The following is a 20,453-nucleotide window of genomic DNA, read 5'->3' as shown; positions in this document are numbered from 1 at the left end:
GTCGTCGACCCACCTGACGTGTATGTAACAAGCCTATTATCTTCTTTCTCGAACTGAGTATTACAAATCAACAAATCAGCTCCATCAGCAAACTCCAAAATCCTTTCACCTTCTTCCTTTCTCACACGATATCCGTAACCCCCATGAACTCCCTCAAAACCGTCCATTCTGCTTCCCACATGTCCATTTCGGTCTCCTCCTACCACAACAACTTCCTCATCTTTCATGTTTTCCATCAGCTTCTCTATTGCACACCAGAACTTGTCCTTCTCTTCATCGCTCCGACCAACCTGCGGAGCATATCCCGAGATGATGTTCACCAAGAGCTTTCCAATCATCATTTTCACCATCATCAACCTTTCACTCACTCTAGTCACACTCACCACACTGTCTACAAACTCCTCAGAAAACAGGACACCAACACCATTCATGCCCTCCAGGCACCCTTGCCACACAAAGTTGTATTTCTGTCCCTGCCTACCCTTCACCATTCTCACACCACTTCCCTTCCATCTCGTCTATTGCACACAACATATGTCCACTGTTCTTCTGACTAATACTTCCACCACTTCTCGTGATCTCCCTGTCATTGTCCCTACATTCCATGTCCCAAATCTCAGAAACCGATCTCCACGTCGGGCATCAGACGTTTCGTCATAAATGGAATGATTTCCACCCTTGCTTCGATCGGGTTCCCCACCTTGAGTTTTGACTAGAGGGAGTGGGGTCCCCCACGGGGTACTTTGGGCTGCATCCTGCCCATATGTAGTCGTAATTGTCATGGTTCTCTTTTTGAGGCAATGTTTTTATGCCCGGATGCCCTTCCTGACGCCAACCCTTTTAGTTGCCTCTTACGACACGCAGGGATACGGTGTACCTATTCTAAACGAGGGTACTCACCGTACACACCGATCTCCACGTCGTGCATCAGACGTTTCGTCGTCATAAATGGAAGCCTCTTCACTCTGCAGACCTGGACAAAATCACAAACTTGTCAAACAAGTGGAACATGTCTTTCAATCATTACAAATCTCACACTCTCACTTTGTCTCTCTGAAAAGACCGTCTGGAAAACCCTCCAATCTACTTTCTCAACAATGCCCGGTGTGTACCCTGGTTAGAAGAGGTACACCGTGTCCCTGCGTGTCGTAAGAGGCGACAAAGAGGGATGGCGTCAGGAAGAGCATCCGGCCATAAAAACATTGCCTCAAAAAAGAGAACCATGACAATTACAACTACATATGGGCAGGGTACAGCCCAAAGTGGAGATATGTTTCTGAGGTTTGGGACATGGAATGTAGGGACAATGACAGGGAGATCAGGAGAAGTGGTGGAAGTATTGGTCAGAAGAAGAGTGGACATATGTTGTGTGCAAGAGACTAGATGGAAGGGAAGTGGTGTGAGAATGGTGAGGGGTAGGCAGGGACAGAAATACAAGTTTGTGTGGCAAGGGTGCCCGGAGGGTGTGAATGGTGTTGGTGTCCTGTTTTCTGAGGAGTTTGTAGACAGTGTGGTGAGTGTGACTAGAGTGAGTGATAGGTTGATGATGGTGAAAATGATGATTGGAAAGCTCTTGGTGAACGTCATCTCAGGATATGCTCCGCAGGTTGGTCGGAGCGATGAAGAGAAGGACAAGTTCTGGTGTGCGATAGAGAAGCTGATGGAAAACGTGAAAGATGAGGAAGTTGTTGTGGTAGGAGGAGACCTAAATGGACATGTGGGAAGGAGTATGGACGGTTTTGAGGGAGTTAATGGGGGTTACGGATATGGTGTGAGAAATGGAGAAGGTGAAAGGATTTTGGAGCTTGCTGATGGAGCTGATTTGTAATACTCAGTTCCAGAAAGGGGATAATAAGCTTGTTACATACACGTCAGGTGGGTCGACGACAACCGTTGACTACCTGATGGTGCGTCGGCGAGATAGGGGGCACCTCCGGGACAGAAAGGTGATCCCGGGGGAGGAGGCTGTTTCACAGCACCACTTGGTTGTCTGCGACATAAGGGTGAAAGGTGCGAGGAGAGCTCGGCGGGTGAAGTACCAACCGAGAATGAAGGTGCGGAGGTTGAAAGAGGTGACAGTAAGGGAGGCATTAAAAGAGAGGCTGAGTCTGGTAGAGGATGATGTGGTTGAGCTTGAACGTGGTTGGATGTCAATGAAAGATAGTCTGTTGGGAGCCGTTGGTGAGGTATGTGGATGGACAAAAGGACCACCGAGGCACTCAAACATGGTGGTGGATGATGAAGTTGGAAAGAGGATTGACGAGAAGAGGATGAAGTTCAAGGAGTGGCAGAAGGCGAAGGGTACGGGAGCAGAAAAAGCAGAGCATGAAAGTTATAAGGCAGCGAAGAAGGCTGCAAAGAAAGAGGTAGCAAAGGCTCAGGAGGCATGTAGGAAAATGTTCGGAGAACGCTTGGATTCGGAAGAGGGTCAGAGAGTGGTATTCAGGATTGCAAAGTAGATAGCGAAGGAGAAGTGTGATGTGATAGGGGTGAGTTGCTTGAAGGATGAAGTGGGATAAATCGTTGTGGACCCAGATGGAATTAAAGGAAGATGGAAAAGATATATGGAAATGCTGTTGAATGCAGATAATGAATGGGATGGCAACATAGAGAGTAACCCAGTTTTAGGACCGGCAGAGAAGATAACTGAGAAGGAAGTTGAGGAAGTGATAAAAGCAATAACCAACCACCTTTGGAGGCCATTTTTCCCCGCAGGGCGGGGGTTGGCCTTTTTCGGGCACCTTGGTCCCCTTTTTGAAGCAATGTTTTATGGCCGGATGCCCTTCCTGCCGCCAAGCCTGTTAGTCACTTCTTGTGACACGCAGGGAATTACCAGTGAACTGGTACTCAATTTGCCGACCTCTGAAGGATGACAGGCTGAGTCAACCCACCTGGCATTAATTCAGCGATTGACCGGGATTCAAACCCAGGATCCTCGGATCCCAAGCCAGCACCCTAACCGCTAAGCCAACACCAGGCTGTGATAGCAATGATGTGATAGCAAGCGATAAAAGCAATGAAGAGTAGAAAAGCGGGAGGGCCGACGGGAGTTGTGGGAGATATGTTGAAGGCAGCAGGAAGTTGGGGTGTGAAGAGAATGACAGAGATCTGTAATCTGGTGGTGAAAGAAGGCCGCATTCCAGTGGATTGGGAACTGAGTACCCTCGTCCCTCTATACAAGGGGAAAGGTGACCCTCTGGAGTGTGGCTCGCACCGAGCGATAGTTATTGGAGCATGGAATGAAGGTATTGGAAAGGGTGTTGGAGAGGAGGATAAGGAAGAAGGTGAAGATCGACGAAATGCAGTTTGGATTTATGCCAGGAAGAGGAACGACAGACGCGCTTTTTATTGTGAGGCAGTTGCAGGAGAAGTACATGGAGAAGAGGAAGAAGTTGTTTCTTGGGTTTGTTGATCTGGAGAAAGCATTCGATAGGGTTCCACGCGAAGTATTGACATGGGCATTGAGGAAGTTAGAAGTGGAGGAATGGTTGATCAGAGTTGTGATGGCAATGTACAAAAGAGCACGCATAGCTGTAAGGACGAAGGACGGGAACAGTGGTGAGTTTGAGGTGAAGGTGGGAGTGCATCAGGGGTCGGTACTAAGTCCACTACTATTTGTAGCTGTGATGGGCGTGCTGGCTCAGAACGTAAAGGAGGGTTTACCGTGGGAGTTGTTGTATGCGGATGATCTGGTGGTGTTTGTGGAAAGTATGGATGGACTGAAGGAAAAGATGAACAAGTGGAATGAATGTATGGAGACAAAAGGTCTGAAGGTGAATATCGGAAAGACGAAGGTGATGGCAAGTGGTAAAGCATGTGGTGAGGTGGAAATAACTGGGAAGTGGCCATGTGCTGTGTGTAGGTAGGGTGTCGGAGTGAAATCCATTCAATGTACAATGTGTGCTGAGTGGGTTCATCAAAAACTGTAGTGGTCTGAGAGGGTCATTAACCAGTGTGGCAGCTACATTCAAATGTAAGGTGTGCACAGAGGGAGCTGCAGATGGAGGAAATGTTGAGTTGGATCTTGGAGACGGCATGAAGCTGGAAGGTGTGAGAACATTTTGCGACCTCGGAGACATGCTGAATGGAGAAGGTGGATCAGACTCGGCAACAGTTGCTTGAGTGAGATGTGCATGGAAGACGTTTCGGGAACTGAGTGGCGTGCTGATGAGGAGGGGAGTGTTGTTGAAGCTGAAGGGGAAGGTGTATGCTGCATGTGTGAGAAGTGTTATGATTTATGGGAGCGAGACATGGGTCATGAATGTAGAGCAGCAGCGAAGGCTGGAAAGGGTGGAAATGCGAATGGTTTGGTGGATGTGCGGAGTATCATTGAGAGAGAGGAAGACAAATGATGAATTTCGAAAGATGATGGGAATATAGAGCCTGTGATTGATGCTGTGAAGAGGAACAGGTTCAGATGGTTTGGTCATGTGTTGAGGAAGGATGAAAGTGACTGAGAAGAGTGATGGAAATGAATGTAGAAGGACGTAGAGGATGGGGAAGATCGAGAAAGACTTGGCTAAAGATGGTGGAAGAAGAAATGCGGGCAAGGGGGTTAACAAGGAGAGATGCAGAAAATAGGGCAAAATGGAGAAGATTGTCATGGGGACCGCAAGGCTAACCCCCGCTCTAGCAGGGAAAATGGCCTTAAAATGCATGCTACTTTCTCAACAATCCTCTTCAAGAAGTTTTGTCACTCAGGCTTTTGGGCCTCGCTATCAGCCATTATATTTCCTGGCAAAACCACATTTCCAATCTGGCCAAGCTGGCCTCCAAAGCCAGTCGCCGACTGGGCATCCTCCGTCGTGCGAAGTCCTTCCTTGGCACTTCTGAGCTCCTCACCATATACAAAGCTTTCATCTGCAGCTTGATGGAATGCTGCTCTCCCCTCTGGGCTGGCGCTCCTTCTTCACACTGAGCTCGGCTTCATGCTGTAGAAACCAAAGCTTTCAGGATCATTGGAATCTCCCACGATGAAGCTGAGTCTGAGGGCCTTTCACTCACTCACCGCAGGCAGGTTGGCAGTCTTTGTCTTCTCCCGACTCCTGTCTGGCCTAGCTCCCCCAGCTCTGTCTGTGCTGTGCCCCCCAAATATTCCTGCAGGACGCACAAGAACTGCCAGCAACCCTCTTATGGTTAAACTGCCAAAATCAAGACTCTGCTCACCTTCACTCTTTTATTCCTCTTTTTTCCCACCTCTGGAACAAACTCTCACACTCTTCAATCCCACTCCTCCCTCCAGGTCTTTAAAACAGCTGTTCACCACCATCTCTTATCTTCCCCTATCCAAAACCATGATATTTTCTACCCCCGTTAATACACCCCAAATCCACCTCTTTCAATCTGACTTCATTCCTTAAATTCCAAGTGGTGTCAATTTGTTTTATACCATGTACCCCTTCCCTCCCCCTCCCCCAGCCCTCTCCCTTCCACAGGTCTCCTGATGTCCCTGTTTTCTACTGTTGTGCTTGTGTATACACCCCTTCTCTCCCATCCCCTCTCTCCCCATCCCTCTCCCTCCCTTTATTATGTTTTATGTGTTTTATGTGCTAATGTGTGTTTAATGTGCTAGCTCTTACACAAGCCTCGATCTTGTTTACAAAAAAAGAGGGTGCAAGTTCAATTGTAACAATTTTATTTTCTTCAAATTACCGATTGTGTCCTATTTTTATTCAGTCACAATTAACATTATTTGTATCGTCCAGCCTGATTGAGCCATCTGTTCGTAATTTGGCTAATTTGATACAAGAAAGGTTTGGCCACAAATGGGATAAATCAATTTTTCAAATTTTCAAAAAAAAAAAATCAAAATAAGGTTTGCCTCCTCCCACCCTATTTACATTAATTATTATGAGATAAATTGTTCCATTTAACGTTGTTTCACTTAACGTGGTGTTTTCAAGAACGTAACCCCGACGTTAACCAGGGACCAAGTGTAACTAAAAATCCTTTGGGCATTTTAGATTAAATTTCCCTGCAAGTGGTGAGAAAATAACTGTAAATGTGCAGAATGTTTGTGCTTTGGGGGTTGATGTTATGGATGTACAATTGATTTTTATCCTGGATATTTGATTGCAAGCTTGCACCGAATTGGCCTTTGTTTTTGCGACACAAGATCGTGGAATAGCTAGTGGACAGGAGGTAAAATGGATTACGAACTGACATTAGGGCCATGCTTGGGGCACAAAACCCAATAAGCAAAAAGGGAATGAACCAAAGGAGGGTAAGTGGTGAAGGGGGTGTATTTGAGGGTTGGGATAGGGGAGCAGAGAAACTCTGGAAGCTGCAAGTAAGGGGGTTGATCGAATGTTTGTTTTTTTGTTGTTGTTGTTGTTGTTGTTGTTTTAAAATTATATGTAGAAGGCTCCAGGCACAGACGATGTCGTCCTCATCGAGGCCAGGCCAAATAAAAGAGCTGCATTGATAGAAAAGTAAAGAAGGAGAGAATAGTCTTAAGAGTTTTTGAGAAAGCAGCAAGTGGTGAGTGCATGATAAAATACCATAATCACTTGTGTGTAAGCCACAGTTTTTCCCAGAAATATCGAATCGGTATTTTGGGTGTGTTATCCACGAGAAGTAAAGTGAAAGCTCTATTTCTCCAGATTTCTCATGCTGACACAAGACCAGCTTTCATCACTGGGTGCTGCCATCTTAAAAGTGCAGTGCATTGTGGGATATATACATATACTCATGTGTGTATATACAGTCACGTGAAAAAGTAAGTACACCCCATGTAAAGTTTTGACTTTTTCAACATATTTCAACATACAGCTATTTGATCTTCATTTCAACAATATTGACAGATAAAGGTGATATAATGTAACAAATATCATGAAACATTTACATTTTGTAGTCCATTGTATGATTTCAGCCTGGTGTTGGGCTAGCGGCTAGGGTGCCAGCTTAAGATCCTAGGATCCTGGGTTCGAATCCCGGTCGATCGCTGAATTAACGCCAGGGGGGTTGACTCAGCCTGTCATCCTTCCGAGGTTGGCTAATTGAGTACCAGTTCACTGGTAATTCCCTGTTTGTCATAAAAGGCGACAAAAAGGGTTGGCGGCAGGAAGGGCATCCGGCCGTAAAACATTGCTTCAAAAAGGGGACCAACAAAAACAACAACCACGGTGCCCGAAATAGGCCAACCCCCGCTTTGCGGGGAAAAATGGCCTTTAAAGGTGTTTTTTTTTTTTTTTAGTCCATTGTATGATTTAAATAAACATATGCAAATTTCGCATGTGGAAAAAGTAAGTACACCCCTACATTTATCACTACTTCAAATACCTAAAATTAGAATCAGGTGCACCAGCTCGGGTGCAAATGATTAGAACATCATTAGAGAGGATCTTGGAGGAACCTGTCTTATTTAAACCTCAGACATTTAGTTTGGTTTCCTCTTTGTTAAAATACTTTTGTTCGAGGGCTAACCCCCGCTGTAGCGGGGAAAAATGGCCTTAAAACGATCATTCATTCATTCATTCAGTTGTTGAAGTGTGCGGCGTCACCATGCCTAGATCAAAATAGCTCTCTGAGGCCTTCAGAAAGAAGGTTATGGATGCCTACGTGTCTGGGAAGGGATTTAAAAAGATCTCCAAACAATTTGAAATCAATCATTCGACTGTCCGGAAGATCATCTACAAGTGGAGAAGATTCCAAACAACTGCGAACTTGTTAAGGCCGGGCCGCCCCAGCAAGTTCAGCCCGAGAGCAGACCGCAAGATGCTGAAAGAAGTCTCTAAGAACCCCAGAATGTCATCACGGGGACCTACAGGTAGCTCTTGCCACTGTTGATGTCAAAGTGCATGAGTCTACCATGAGAAAGAGGCTGCACAAATTTGATCTACATGGGAGGTGTGCCAGGAGGAAACCTTTGCTGTCCAGAAAGAACATCAGGGCAAGACTAAAGTTTGCCAATGAACACCAAGGCAAAGAGCAGCTCTTCTGGAACAATGTGCTCTGGACAGATGAGTCAAAGGTAGAGCTATTTGGCCACAGTACCAGAAGACATGTTTGGCGAAAACCAAAGACAGCATTTGACCACAAGAACCTGATACAAAATGTAGAGCATGGTGGTGGAAATATTGTAGTTTGGGGCAGCTTTGCTGCATCAAGGCCTGGGCAGCTCACCATCATAGAATCCACTATGAATTCTTCATCTTACCAGAGGGTGCTTGAGGATAATGTGAGGCTATCTGTCGGAAAGTTGAAGCTCAACCGAAGGTGGACCTTGCAACATGACAATGACCCTAAACATACCAGTAAATCCACCATGGAATGGCTGAAAAGAAAGAAATGGAGGGTTCTGGAATAGCCAAGTCAAAGCCCGGATCTAAATCCCATCGAGATGTTGTGGGGGGATTTGAAACGAGCTGTGCATGCAAGAAACCCCTCAAACATCGCACAGCTGAAAGAATTCTGCATGGAGGAGTGGGCAGAAATTTCTCCCAGTCGATGGCAGAGACTGGTAGACAGTTATAAGAAACGCCTACTTGAGGTTGTTTCTGCCAAAGGGGGCAATACCACCTATTCGAGCCAAGGGTGTACTTACTTTTTCCACAGAAGGAATGGCATCTGTTAATTTTTTGTTGAATAAATTATTGCAGTCAATTTTCCATTGTTTTTTGTTCAATTAGATCACCTTTATCTATAGATACTGTTTAAATGAAGATCAAATATTGATATGTCCACATATGTTAAAAAGATTTAAAAAACATTTCATGGGGTGTACTTACTTTTTCCACATGCGAAATTTGCATTTATCTTTATTTAAATTATATAATGGACTACAAAATGTAAATGTTTCATGATATTTGTTATATTATATCACCTTTATCTATCAATATTGTTGAAATGAAGATCAAATCGCTGTATGTTGAAATATGTTGAAAAAGTCAAAACTTTACATGGGGTGTACTTACTTTTCACGTGACGGTAGTACTCTATGTAGGGATGGCGTGGAAAAAAATGTCACTCCCATCTGCTACATACAAAACTTAAGTTGGAGTATCTTTTTTTAAAACTCGCTTTGGCTACATATGAGAGCCTACCTGGTCTGTTCAGCTGATTGTCGAGGCAGGGATCCCTTTTCAGTTCTGCAGACCAAGGCAAAAGCAAAATAAAGCGAAAAACCGGGATCGGTCAAACCCGGGAATTAATCTTCTTAATAATAATAGTAATAATCTTCTTCAGACGGCATATTTCCGAGCTGCCTCTGTCAATGGCAATGATTCTGATACCATTCGATAGAGTTTTACTTCCTGCAACATCCTTTGGCATTATAATTATCGTAACTTGAAAGGATTCCTCAAAGTACGGAAAACTACATCCCTATGTAAAAGAATGGGACTGGGGTAGGCGTGGCTATGACTGTCAATCAGCTTGATATGGGGGCAGAGCCGCTTGATGCATTTGCCCCGGTGTCGGCGTTATGCGTGATAATGTTATGTGGCATCAAAAATATCAGCAGAAATATGTCTCGGGCAATGCCTTGTTTTTCATTGTTACATTTATGAAAATAAAATAATAGCTAGGTACCAGTGCTATACACCGGACACGTGATCACGATCCCTCCAGTCGCGGTTCAAGGTAAAAGAAAACCACGTGATCAATAAACCTTCTCGAGTCACCGTTTCTCAGCGCCAGATTCGTTACGTCGGCGCATCACTGATGGCGTCGTATAAATAGCCTGAACAAGAAACACGGGAATTGAATCTACTATAAATGGAGGTGTGTGTTTGTGTGTGCGTGCGTGCATATGTCATACTTTTTCACGTCTATTAATTATTTACGTCCTATTCAAATGTGCCTTTTAACCCGTTGGACTGCTGAGACCCCTTGGACCTTGGAAGACCCTTTCACAATTGTCCCAAAAGATCCCGAGGACTCAAAAGACCCAGTTGAACCAAAAGTCCCCGATGACCAAAATCGCCCAAAAGTCCCTGATGACCAAAATCGCCCAAAAGTCCCCGATGACCAAAATCGCCCAAAAGTCCCCGATGACCAAAATCGCCCAAAAGTCCCCGATGACCAAAATCGCCCAAAAGTCCCCGATGACCAAAATCGCCCAAAAGTCCCCGATGACCAAAATCGCCCAAAAGTCCCCGATGACCAAAATCGCCCAAAAGTCCCCGATGACCAAAAACGCCCAAAAGTCCCTGATGACCAAAATCGCCCAAAAGTCCCCGATGACTGAAAAGATCCTTGATGACGCAAAAGACCCAGATGACCCTGATGACTCAAAAGTCATCGTTTGTTGCTGGCATTAAAAAAAAAATCCTTCTCTAATTAATGCTGAGATGGCAATGGCAAACCACCCAGTATAACCCTTTTAGTGGGGCGGCTTAGCCCAAATATTCAAAAGAATTGTGCATTTTGTGATACAAGCACCAAATTTGGCACAAATGTACATTAATATGTTGCGAACATTTTCAGATATTGGGCCACTTGAAATTCCGTAATTTTTTTTTTCAAATTTCGTCATTTCAAATTTCGTCATTTCAAATTTTTCGGGTGACACCGTCACAAATTCGGTCTTCGAGGCCGGCCGATAGGCAAAGTGTGACCGGAAGGGACGAGGTTCTCCTGACCACGTGGCCCTCGATCTGGGAAGCGAGAGGCGTTCCATTAGTGGACGCGCCCCTCACGCCCGACTTTTGGGCGGCCCCGGCAGGCCGTTTGTTTTGACGTTCCGTGACAGGCCCCGCACCCCCACCTCCGGGCCGACCGGAAGCTTGTGCCGAGTACATCATACCTGAACAACTCAGTGAGGCAGAACACAGCAGTGCACACCAGGGTGACCCCTTCAGTGCATAAACCAATTAACCTGTCCACTGCAGGGCATATAGAAATGAAGTTATTTTCTGCATGTAATAATAATATAAGTTCAGTTCTATATAACAATTTCTGTTATCACCACTACCACTACAACTACCACTACTACAAGCTTTGTCTGGAATTTTGTGGACTAACAGACAAACAGACATACAGACAAGCTGGGATCAAAACATTACCTCCTTCCACCATTGAGTGTAGAGGTAAACATCATGGAAATTATATCATGCCCTAGATTTAATTCATGCTTACCCGTGTATTTGCTTCACTGGTTCACAAGGTCTTTTGCATACATGTAATTCAGACTCTCGTTTTCATTGCTGACCACACAATGTTCGCAACATATTAATGTACATTTGTGCCAAATTTGGTGCTTGTATCACAAAATGCACAATTCTTTTGAATATTTGGGCTAAGCTGCCCCACTATATCGGCCGGCCTCGAAGACCGAAATTGTGACGGTGTCACCCGAAAAATTTGAAATTACGAAATTTGAAAAAATTTGAAAAAAAAAATTACGGAATTTCAAGTGGCCCAATATCTGAAAATGTTCGCAACATATTAATGTACATTTGTGCCAAATTTGGTGCTTGTATCACAAAATGCACAACAGGTTTGCTATGCTGCTACACTATTCCACGAAACTGCTTCAACAGCCCTGGCTCTCTAACAGAGTACGATATATCAGAACCAGAATCTCTTGCCTTTATAGTGTTGGTACCCAAGTTGGGCTGGAAGAATGGCCTAGAGGTATGCACCCTGGCTTTTGCGCTGTCTTGCTTGGGTTTGAATGTCGACTCGGCTATAAACTTACATCCCGGTGTTTCACAGGCGAGGTGATTCATCATTGTGTGTGCCATCCTAAAGATGGATGTTCAACTGGGCGTCTCATCTCCCGGCATTAGTTGGTGAACATTGAAAGATCCCACGGTGTCTTTTGCGGCGTAGGCGAGTTAACAACACCAGTGCTTCATCGCTAAGTTGGAAATTCCTGCCACTTTCATTCGAGCGTCTTACCTGTCGAGCTGGTTCTTGAAAGATCGGCCAAAAACGTTATCCTGTCGGACCTCACATGAAGCTGAGAATTGATGGAGCCGAAGAAGAGTACTGGGTGTGGTGGTAACCGATACCCATAATCCCTTTTTTCTGGCTTTCGTGTTTGTGCTGAATATCAATATGACAGTGAGATCACAAGGAAGATAGAACGGGGAATAATTATGAAATTTTGATAAACAAGAACATCAAACCTGTTGACCTGTGCAGGTGATTGATCTTAGCGAAAAGGCTGAGAAGCGATTACATGCAATTACAGCTTCTCTGCACACATTATTAGCAGTACTGGAGGGATTATGTGTGTGGATTAAGAGGTGGGCTTAGCATGCGGAGAAAATCTGCACAGGATGGTGGTGATTGTCCATCAAGATTATATATACTCCGCAATAATAGTCCGGGCCAGTTCTATGCCCCGCTCGGTCGTATGTTTAGAGCTACTTGGTAGTTTTTCCTTTTGCATCCCATTTTGTTCAATCCAACAATTTCTGGACATGTAATGTAGACACCGGTGTTCCCATTGACTGTTGGGCACATTAACTCAATATGATAATGATTGGAGTTGCGGAAAGCTTGTATGTGGATGTGTGTTTGTGGGCACCTTTGTGTTCATCACACCACCCACCCCCTCTTTCCGCACTGCCCTTTCTCAAATGGCCCACCTTTTAAATCCACTCACATAATCCTTCTGGTATTGCTAATAATGTTTGTGAGAAGCTGTAATCGCATGTCGTCGCTTCTCAGCCTTTTGGCTAAGATCACGTGTGTAATCGATATTCGATCGGCATCCTTTTCTTGCTCTTATCCTTTCACTGCAATGCCACGCACTCGTGCACACCTGGTGATATACGTGTGCATATATATCTCCCATGTCAGGTCGATGAGTCACTCTCACTACGTGGACACCTGACATGTACAATGGAGTCTGACTACCCCAACACACGTCACCTCTAAATCGGATTTTCTCCATCTTCCATTCATTGATTCAGAACCTGTAATCCCTTGTTTTTCTAACTCTTCTTTTCTCCCCTCCATCGCTCGTATGTATATAAGATCTGTAAATCCTTCCCTTGATAACATATAAAGCCAGACTATAATTTCGAAAAGGTGTCCATTTGCCCATCTGGTGAAAACTCAATGACCCTTCCTTCCATCACCACCCACAAACCCTTAACCGTAACATTTTCCCATTGATTTTGTGAATTGGTTTTGTGATCAGTTTTTCACCATTGCCCCACATTTTTTCCCACCACATTGGTGAACTCGTTTTGATTATCTCGAAACGTGTTATCATAAGTGTTGCTCGTTCTATGCCTTCAAAATTGTGCTGTTTGCACCAATGGCCAAGCTGAGACTTGAGGCTGGTTCCCTGTTCCGAAATGTTGATTCCGCATCGCTGTCACCGCCAATCGGAATTGTAAACTGTCTTGTGGATCGTTTGCAATTGGTCACAGGTGAACCAATTAGTGAACATTTTTAAAGGTCGCCCTTCACAGACGTCCTAAAAGGCTGTTCTGCTTTTTGCTCGTTACTGGCGAGTCGATCGTTGGACAGCCTGGCCCTGTCATGTTTATTTGACTCCTTCCACTAGCAATGCTCCTCTCGGCATGCTCGCTTTTGTCAAGTCACACGGCATCACTCGCGTGCGCACCACTGCAATGTGTTACCGTTTAATGGTTTTGTACCAGGCATGAAGACTAATAGTCTGTTTTATTGTTACCTCCGCCACCGTAGCTGAATGGAGGTGATCTTTTCACCCCTGTTTGCTTGACTGTTTGTGAACAAGATATCTCAAAAAGTTATCGACAGATTCGATCCAAATTTGGTGGAGAGGTAGTGTATGCGACAAGGACCAAATGATTAGATTTTGGTGAAGATCCAGATTTGGATCCGGCTGCTAGAATTTTTAAAGTGATTCTTCACCATTGGTAGATAGGACCAAAAACGATACACAGCAGGATATCTCAAAAAGTTGTGGACGGATTTGGACAAAACTTGGTGGACCGGTTGGGTGTCTGACGAGGAAGAATCGATTCAATTTTGGTGAAGATCTGGAGGATCCGGAACCGGCTAGTATAATTTTAAAAAGTGATTCTTCACCATTGGGAGATAGGACCAAAAACGATACCTAGCAGGATATCTCAAAAAGTTGTGGACGGATTTGGACAAAGCTTGGTAGATAGATTAGGTGTGTGATGAGGACGAATCGATTTGATTTTGGTGAAGATCTGAATCTGGATTGGGATGCGAGGATTATTTAATTTTTAAAGTGATTCTTCACCATTGAGAGATTGGGTGAAAAGCGATGATAAATAAAACATGATATTAAAAATAAAAAAAAATTGTGGACGAGTTGTGACCAAACTTGGTGGACGAGTTGTGACCAAACTTGGTGGACGAGTTGTGACCAAACTTGGTGGACGAGTTGTGACCAAACTTGGTGGACGAGTTGGTTAGGTGACGAGAACAAGTCTATTCGATTTTGGTTCAGGTCCGAATCCAGATTCGGCCCATCAGTAGGGTATAAACCATAAACTGTTCAGCCTGGCGGAGGTATGCGCTCCACCGAGTGCCCTTTAAGTTGACGTTGTGTTGGATATCAAAACACCATAGATTTGTTCTTTTGATAAAATAAAGGCTGCATCTACAAGAACACAATTTGATCATTCTTAATATATATTTTTGTTACAGCGATCTTTGTGTGGCGTTTTATTTATTTATTTATTTATTTCTGTCTTTGACCCAAACTTGTCATATATTTTTGCTCGTGCATCATCGGCATCTCTGTTAATGGCTGTTTGCTTATTGCAACTTGAGGCCCGAACCTTTTATTTTACTTTATTTAGAAATCAAATTAAATGGTATTACAAAGTTATTACTCGGCTTTAAAAAAATATTTGCATCCTAAAATGCCAACCTATGTCCTTTTACTCAGGCAGTTCCCTAGTTTATCATCGTTGTTTTCTCACCTGGTTCCTCATCATCGTCTGATGGTTTTCAGCCAATGTAACCTTCAAATCCCTTTCGTTTTGTTCCTTCAGCCAAAATCTGTCGAAGAGTTGCTTCGAATGCTGGAGAAGGGAAACCAGAACCGCACACAGCACCCAACAGACGCCAACGCATTGTCTTCCCGCTCTCACGCTCTGCTACAGGCAAGGCGACACCACAAGCAGCCCACGAAGATGCCATGAAGATCAATACCTGCATGCGGATAGGACACAGTTTTTACTCGACGTTGAGAGAGAACACGTGTTTGCATGTTTTTATTTATTTATTCTTGAGGATTCCATTGCTTTATGGTACATTCAAACATGTTCATATTCTGCTTTTAGAGGGAACAGCACATTGATTTACACACTGCACTAAACAGCCATGGATGTCATTGGAAGCCAAAGACAAGTTGGAAATACAAAAACAATATTGCTGTCTGAAGTATACATTGATAGAAGTAGACATGGTAACATGTATGACCACCATTGACCTGAATACTCGCTTGTACACGTCTTGCTATGAGCCATTGTGGGATATGGGATGTTACACCGTTCATCCAGCTGAATCATTCATAAAGATCAAGTTAGGACTTTGCTGCTGGGCAGAGGGATAACTACCATGAGGATCTTATGAATATATGACACCAGTTGTAGCACCCTTCGTGTGATGACAAGATCGGTTCTTCAACCAACTTGAATGCCATTTCACACCATCAGGCTGCTCCTACGAAACCGATCATGCTGCCAAATGACGCATTATAAGATTGTTCCCCACCTCATCCACAGATTCTAGCATGCCTATCATTGAACTTGAGGCAGAATCTAAATGCATCATTGAAAGGAACATGAAGGCAATGGTTCACCATACATATTTGATGCTGTGTCACCATTGCAGGTGCTGCTGTTTCTGGTGCTGTATTAGATTGATCCAGAGCAGTGGGCTTTCTGGGCCTGATGCCATTGGGGCAGGATGCTCGTTCTGTATAACTGTTTTGGTCACAATTTGATGGTTGCTTGCCTTTTGCTCGTCATTGTGATGAGATTGTCCTTTTGAAAAGCAGTTCCGTATGGCAAAGTTTGGCCTGTTGTTGTTCCCCTCTTTTGCAAAATCTAAGTGGTTAAATTCGTGTGTGTGTGTATAATTATGTAAGTATATATATATATGTATATATATATATATATATATATATATAGATATATAGATAGATATATAGATATATATATATATATATATATATATATATATATATATATATATATATATATATATATATATATATATATATATAGATATATATAGATATATATAGATATATATAGATATATATAGATATATATAGATACATATAGATATATATAGATATATATAGATATATATAGATATATATAGATATATATAGATATATATAGATATATATATATTATTTGGGAGGTAAATGCATACTGAGCCGTAAAAACAAGAATTTTATTTTATTTTTTAATAATCCTGACGTTTGAGAATAATACTATCTTCCATCCTCCGAGGTAATGGTTGTAATTAAATCATCCGCACTTTAATACCTCCAATGGGAACGGATACTTGTTCTGATTGGACTGTAGGGGGGGGGGGTGGGGGACAATTGCTTTGAAGTTTGTGAACTTTGAAGGGTGGGATTAGTGGGCAGGTCTGCTTCCGGGTCAGGTATCTGGGTTATTGTCCCCCGTCGCACAGCGTAGCGAAAGGGGGACTATGGCTTTCCCCTCCGTCCATCCGTCCGTGTTTGCGTGCGTGCATGCGTAAGCGAAGGACCGCATTCAAATTTGGTGTGGGTGCAACCCACGTCAAAATGCAAGATGGCCACCGCCATGTATGTCTGATGCCATGTATGTCTGAACCTTGTGAGATGAATATCTTGAAAAATAAGCGAAGTACCAACTTCTAATTTGGTGTGTGGGTGTATCTCGGCATAAGGAAGAGCGCTATTGAAAATTGGGTCGCCACGTCAAAACACAAGATGGCCGCCACCATATATATGTCTGAACCTTGTGAGCGAAATATCATATCATAGCATGTTTTCTGCGTCTTCCACTTTGTCAACTCACATCACTTCACCGACGGGGGACCTAGGCGTAACGCTTGTTGATTTTGTTTCCTGCACCTTGTGCCTGCCCTGAACTTTGTTTCTGCCCCCGAAAAAAATGACAAACTTGGTTTCTTCTCACCCAAACTGTTTTCATTTAGATTTTTAATAACAGTCAATGTTGTTATAATACTAGAAAACACAAGTGGAGGGAGGCCTTAAATAAATTGGTGACGTTCATCACATTGATATATTTAAACTCCTGAAATTTCTGATCTGTAATCCATAGCTCTTTTCATTTTAAAAGTTGATTATTATTATTTTGTTTGGAGCCTGTGGCTGTTGGTTACATCATTTCTGGAAGCGTCGCTGTGCCGCTTATGCAGTGCCCCCTATTGCCAGTAAGCTGGTACTCATTTTGCCTATCTCGGAAGGATGACAGGCCGAGTTAACCCACTCTGTGTTATTTAACGGCACAGCAGGCGCTCAAACTCAAGACCCTAATATCTTAAGCCAACCACCTTAACCGTTAAGCTAACACCAGCTTTTTAAAGTTGGTGTGCAACGAAGAAAAACCTTCACCATTTTTCCCATTGAACAATTTACTCATTTTTATGCCTCCACCAATTAAGTTGTCGAAGGCATTATGCTTTCGGGTTGTCCATTTGCTTGTCCGTCCATCTGTGCATCCATGCATCCATGGGAGGTTTTCGTTACCGCAATAACTTATGAATGGTTGAGGGGATCTAAGTCAAACTTGGTACAATTATGCATAATGATGCATAGATTAACTGATTAGATTGAGGTCAAAGTGCAAAACTGCCAAGTGCCTTTCTAGTTAAACTTAAAAAAAATTTTTTTTTGCCATTTAGAACCATTATTTAGGCCTTGCTTTTGCATCCCTTGTTTTTCTTTTTCACTTTATGACAAAAATTTGGGGGTGGGGTAGGAGGGGTTTAGTGTCGGTTTTGGGTTTAACTCAGGTTCAGTCGTGCTGAGGCTACCCAGCAGATGGCGCTCCTGACACAGTTGGTCATATCCTTTATGAAACTTGTACTAACTTGGTCTATAATCAGTTCTCTGTGCTCCTGTGACTGGTAGTTGCACGATTTCTGTATCAAGTCACAAATGTATGAGATGTGCCTAACTGCGGTTAGTGATCATGATAGTCCCATGATGCTCCAATAAAATTTGGTGGTCATTATCGGTTGGAGCATTGCAGACCATGCACGAGAATCTGAGCTAATTTTACAATCGGATAAGGAAGTGCAAGTTTAAAATGTATGGATGGGTTGAAAATATTTTTCAATGAAGATGTTATTTTCACCAAAGAGCAAGTAGCAATAATGTTGGCGGTACGAAAGCAAAGGTTTGGTTCCAAATTCAACATCAATTTTGAAAGTTTTCATCATTGCAAGGTACTAGGGCATGCCCGTACTATATATATGCCCGTACTATATATCTATCTAAAATTATATCCCCCCCCTCTATTTACATGAAATGGTTTGGTCCATTCGCAACGCCAAAGCGAACGGCGAACGGCTTGCGAGTACAGTGACAATCCCCCCCCTCTATTTACATGGAATGGTTTGGTCCATTCGCAACGCCGGCACACGCGATCGTTCGCTGCTCTCTGATTGGTTGAATCGTTTTTTGGACATAGCTCGGTAAGTAATTGTCCGATTAATATGAAACCTTGAAAAGGCACATCCTCGGGTCCCCAGCAATATACCTGGCAAGTTAAAAGTATATCGGACCCGTGGTTGTCGAGAAACAGCGGTCACAGACAAACAAACGTACAGACAGAGATTACTGGAATTATAGATAGATGTTTCATTATTGGCTGAATTGTTCCAATTTCTTTAAATCCAAACTTTTTGTTTCATTTTGGAATCCAAAATTCAGATTGGCCAGTCGTTGCTATCCAAATTGTTATGCCGTGTTTTGCTCCCGGTCTTGCAAATGTAAATAAATGGACACCTGTCCAGCTTGCAGAGCGAGAACACCACATTGCTACCTCTTCTTCCTTTTTGTTTTGATTCTCTTTGCTCCCGGTCTTGCAAATGTAAATAAATGGACACCTGTCCAGCTTGCAGAGCGAGAACACCACATTGCTACCTCTTCTTCCTTTTTGTTTTGATTCTCTTTGCTCCCGGTCTTGCAAATATAAATAAATGCACACCTGTCCAGCTTGCAGAGCGAGAACACCACATTGCTACCTCTTCTTCCTTTTTGTTTTGATTCTCTTTGCTCCGGTCTTGCAAATGTAAATAAATGCACACCTGTCCAGCTTGCTGAGCAAGAACACCACATTGCTACCTCTTCTTCCTTTTTGTTTTGATTCTCTTTGCTCCCGGTCTTGCAAATGTAAATAAATGCACACCTGTCCAGCTTGCAGAGCGAGAACACCGCATTGCTACCTCTTCTTCCTTTTTGTTTTGATTCGCTTTGCTCCCGGTCTTGCAAATATAAATAAATGCACACCTGTCCAGCTTGCAGAGCGAGAACACCACATTGCTACCTCTTCTTCCTTTTTGTTTTGATTCTCTTTGCTCCCGGTCTTGCAAATGTAAATAAATGCACACCTGTCCAGCTTGCAGAGCGAGAACACCACATTGCTACCTCTTCTTCCTTATTGTTTTGATTCTCTTTGCTCCCGGTCTTGCAAATGTAAATAAATGCACACCTGTCCAGCTTGCTGAGCGAGAACACCGCATTGCTACCTCTTCTTCCTTTTTGTTTTGATTCGCTTTGCTCCCGGTCTTGCAAATATAAATAAATGCACACCTGTCCAGCTTGCTGAGCAAGAACACCACATTGCTACCTCTTCTTCCTTTTTGTTTTGATTCGCTTTGCTCCCGGTCTTGCAAATATAAATAAATGCACACCTGTCCAGCTTGCAGAGCGAGAACACCACATTGCTACCTCTTCTTCCTTTTTGTTTTGATTCTCTTTGCTCCCGGTCTTGCAAATGTAAATAAATGCACACCTGTCCAGCTTGCTGAGCAAGAACACCACATTGCTACCTCTTCTTCCTTTTTGTTTTGATTCTCTTTGCTCCCGGTCTTGCAAATGTAAATAAATGCACACCTGTCCAGCTTGCTGAGCAAGAACACCACGTTGCTATCTCTTCTTCCTTTTTGTTTTGATTCTCAACCATTGGTTGCATAGACCATTAGAACGGCAGTCGGTAGAGTGCATACCCTCCAGTCCTCCACCAGGCTGAACAGTTTACGTTTTCTATCCAACTGATAGGCCGCATCTGCTGACCTGAACAAAAATCTAATTGGCTTGTTCTTGTCGTCTAAGCAACTCGTCCACCAAGTTTTGTCATGATCCGTCCACAACGTTTTGAGATGTGCTATATGTAGTTTTGGACCCCATTTCTCAATGGTGAAGGATCACAAAAAAACTTGGATTTGGATCCGTGTCTTCAGCATAATCGAATCAATTTGTTCCTTGTCATGCACCCCACCTGTCCAAGTTTCGTCTGAATCTGGCGATAACTTTGAGATCTTGTGCTAGA

General features: G+C 43.4%; 1 protein-coding gene across 1 annotated transcript in view; it reads left to right on the top strand.

The window, feature by feature from the left end:
- Positions 1-20,453, top strand: part of LOC137430880 (kinesin-like protein KIF18A) — a 196,896-nt gene that overhangs the window by 68,607 nt on the left and 107,836 nt on the right. The window contains exon 6 of the mRNA XM_078782362.1: positions 14,919-15,029. Coding sequence (XP_078638488.1) covers positions 14,919-15,029 — 111 coding nt within the window. The remainder of the gene's footprint in view (positions 1-14,918; positions 15,030-20,453) is intronic.

The sequence above is a fragment of the Myxine glutinosa genome, chromosome 7 (genome assembly GCF_964187855.1).
Source record: "Myxine glutinosa chromosome 7, kmMyxGlut1.1, whole genome shotgun sequence".
In the NCBI taxonomy this organism is placed as follows: Eukaryota; Metazoa; Chordata; class Myxini; order Myxiniformes; family Myxinidae; genus Myxine; species Myxine glutinosa.
Note: the sequence above shows the minus strand (reverse complement) of the source record. Positions and strands in the feature narration are given on the sequence as shown.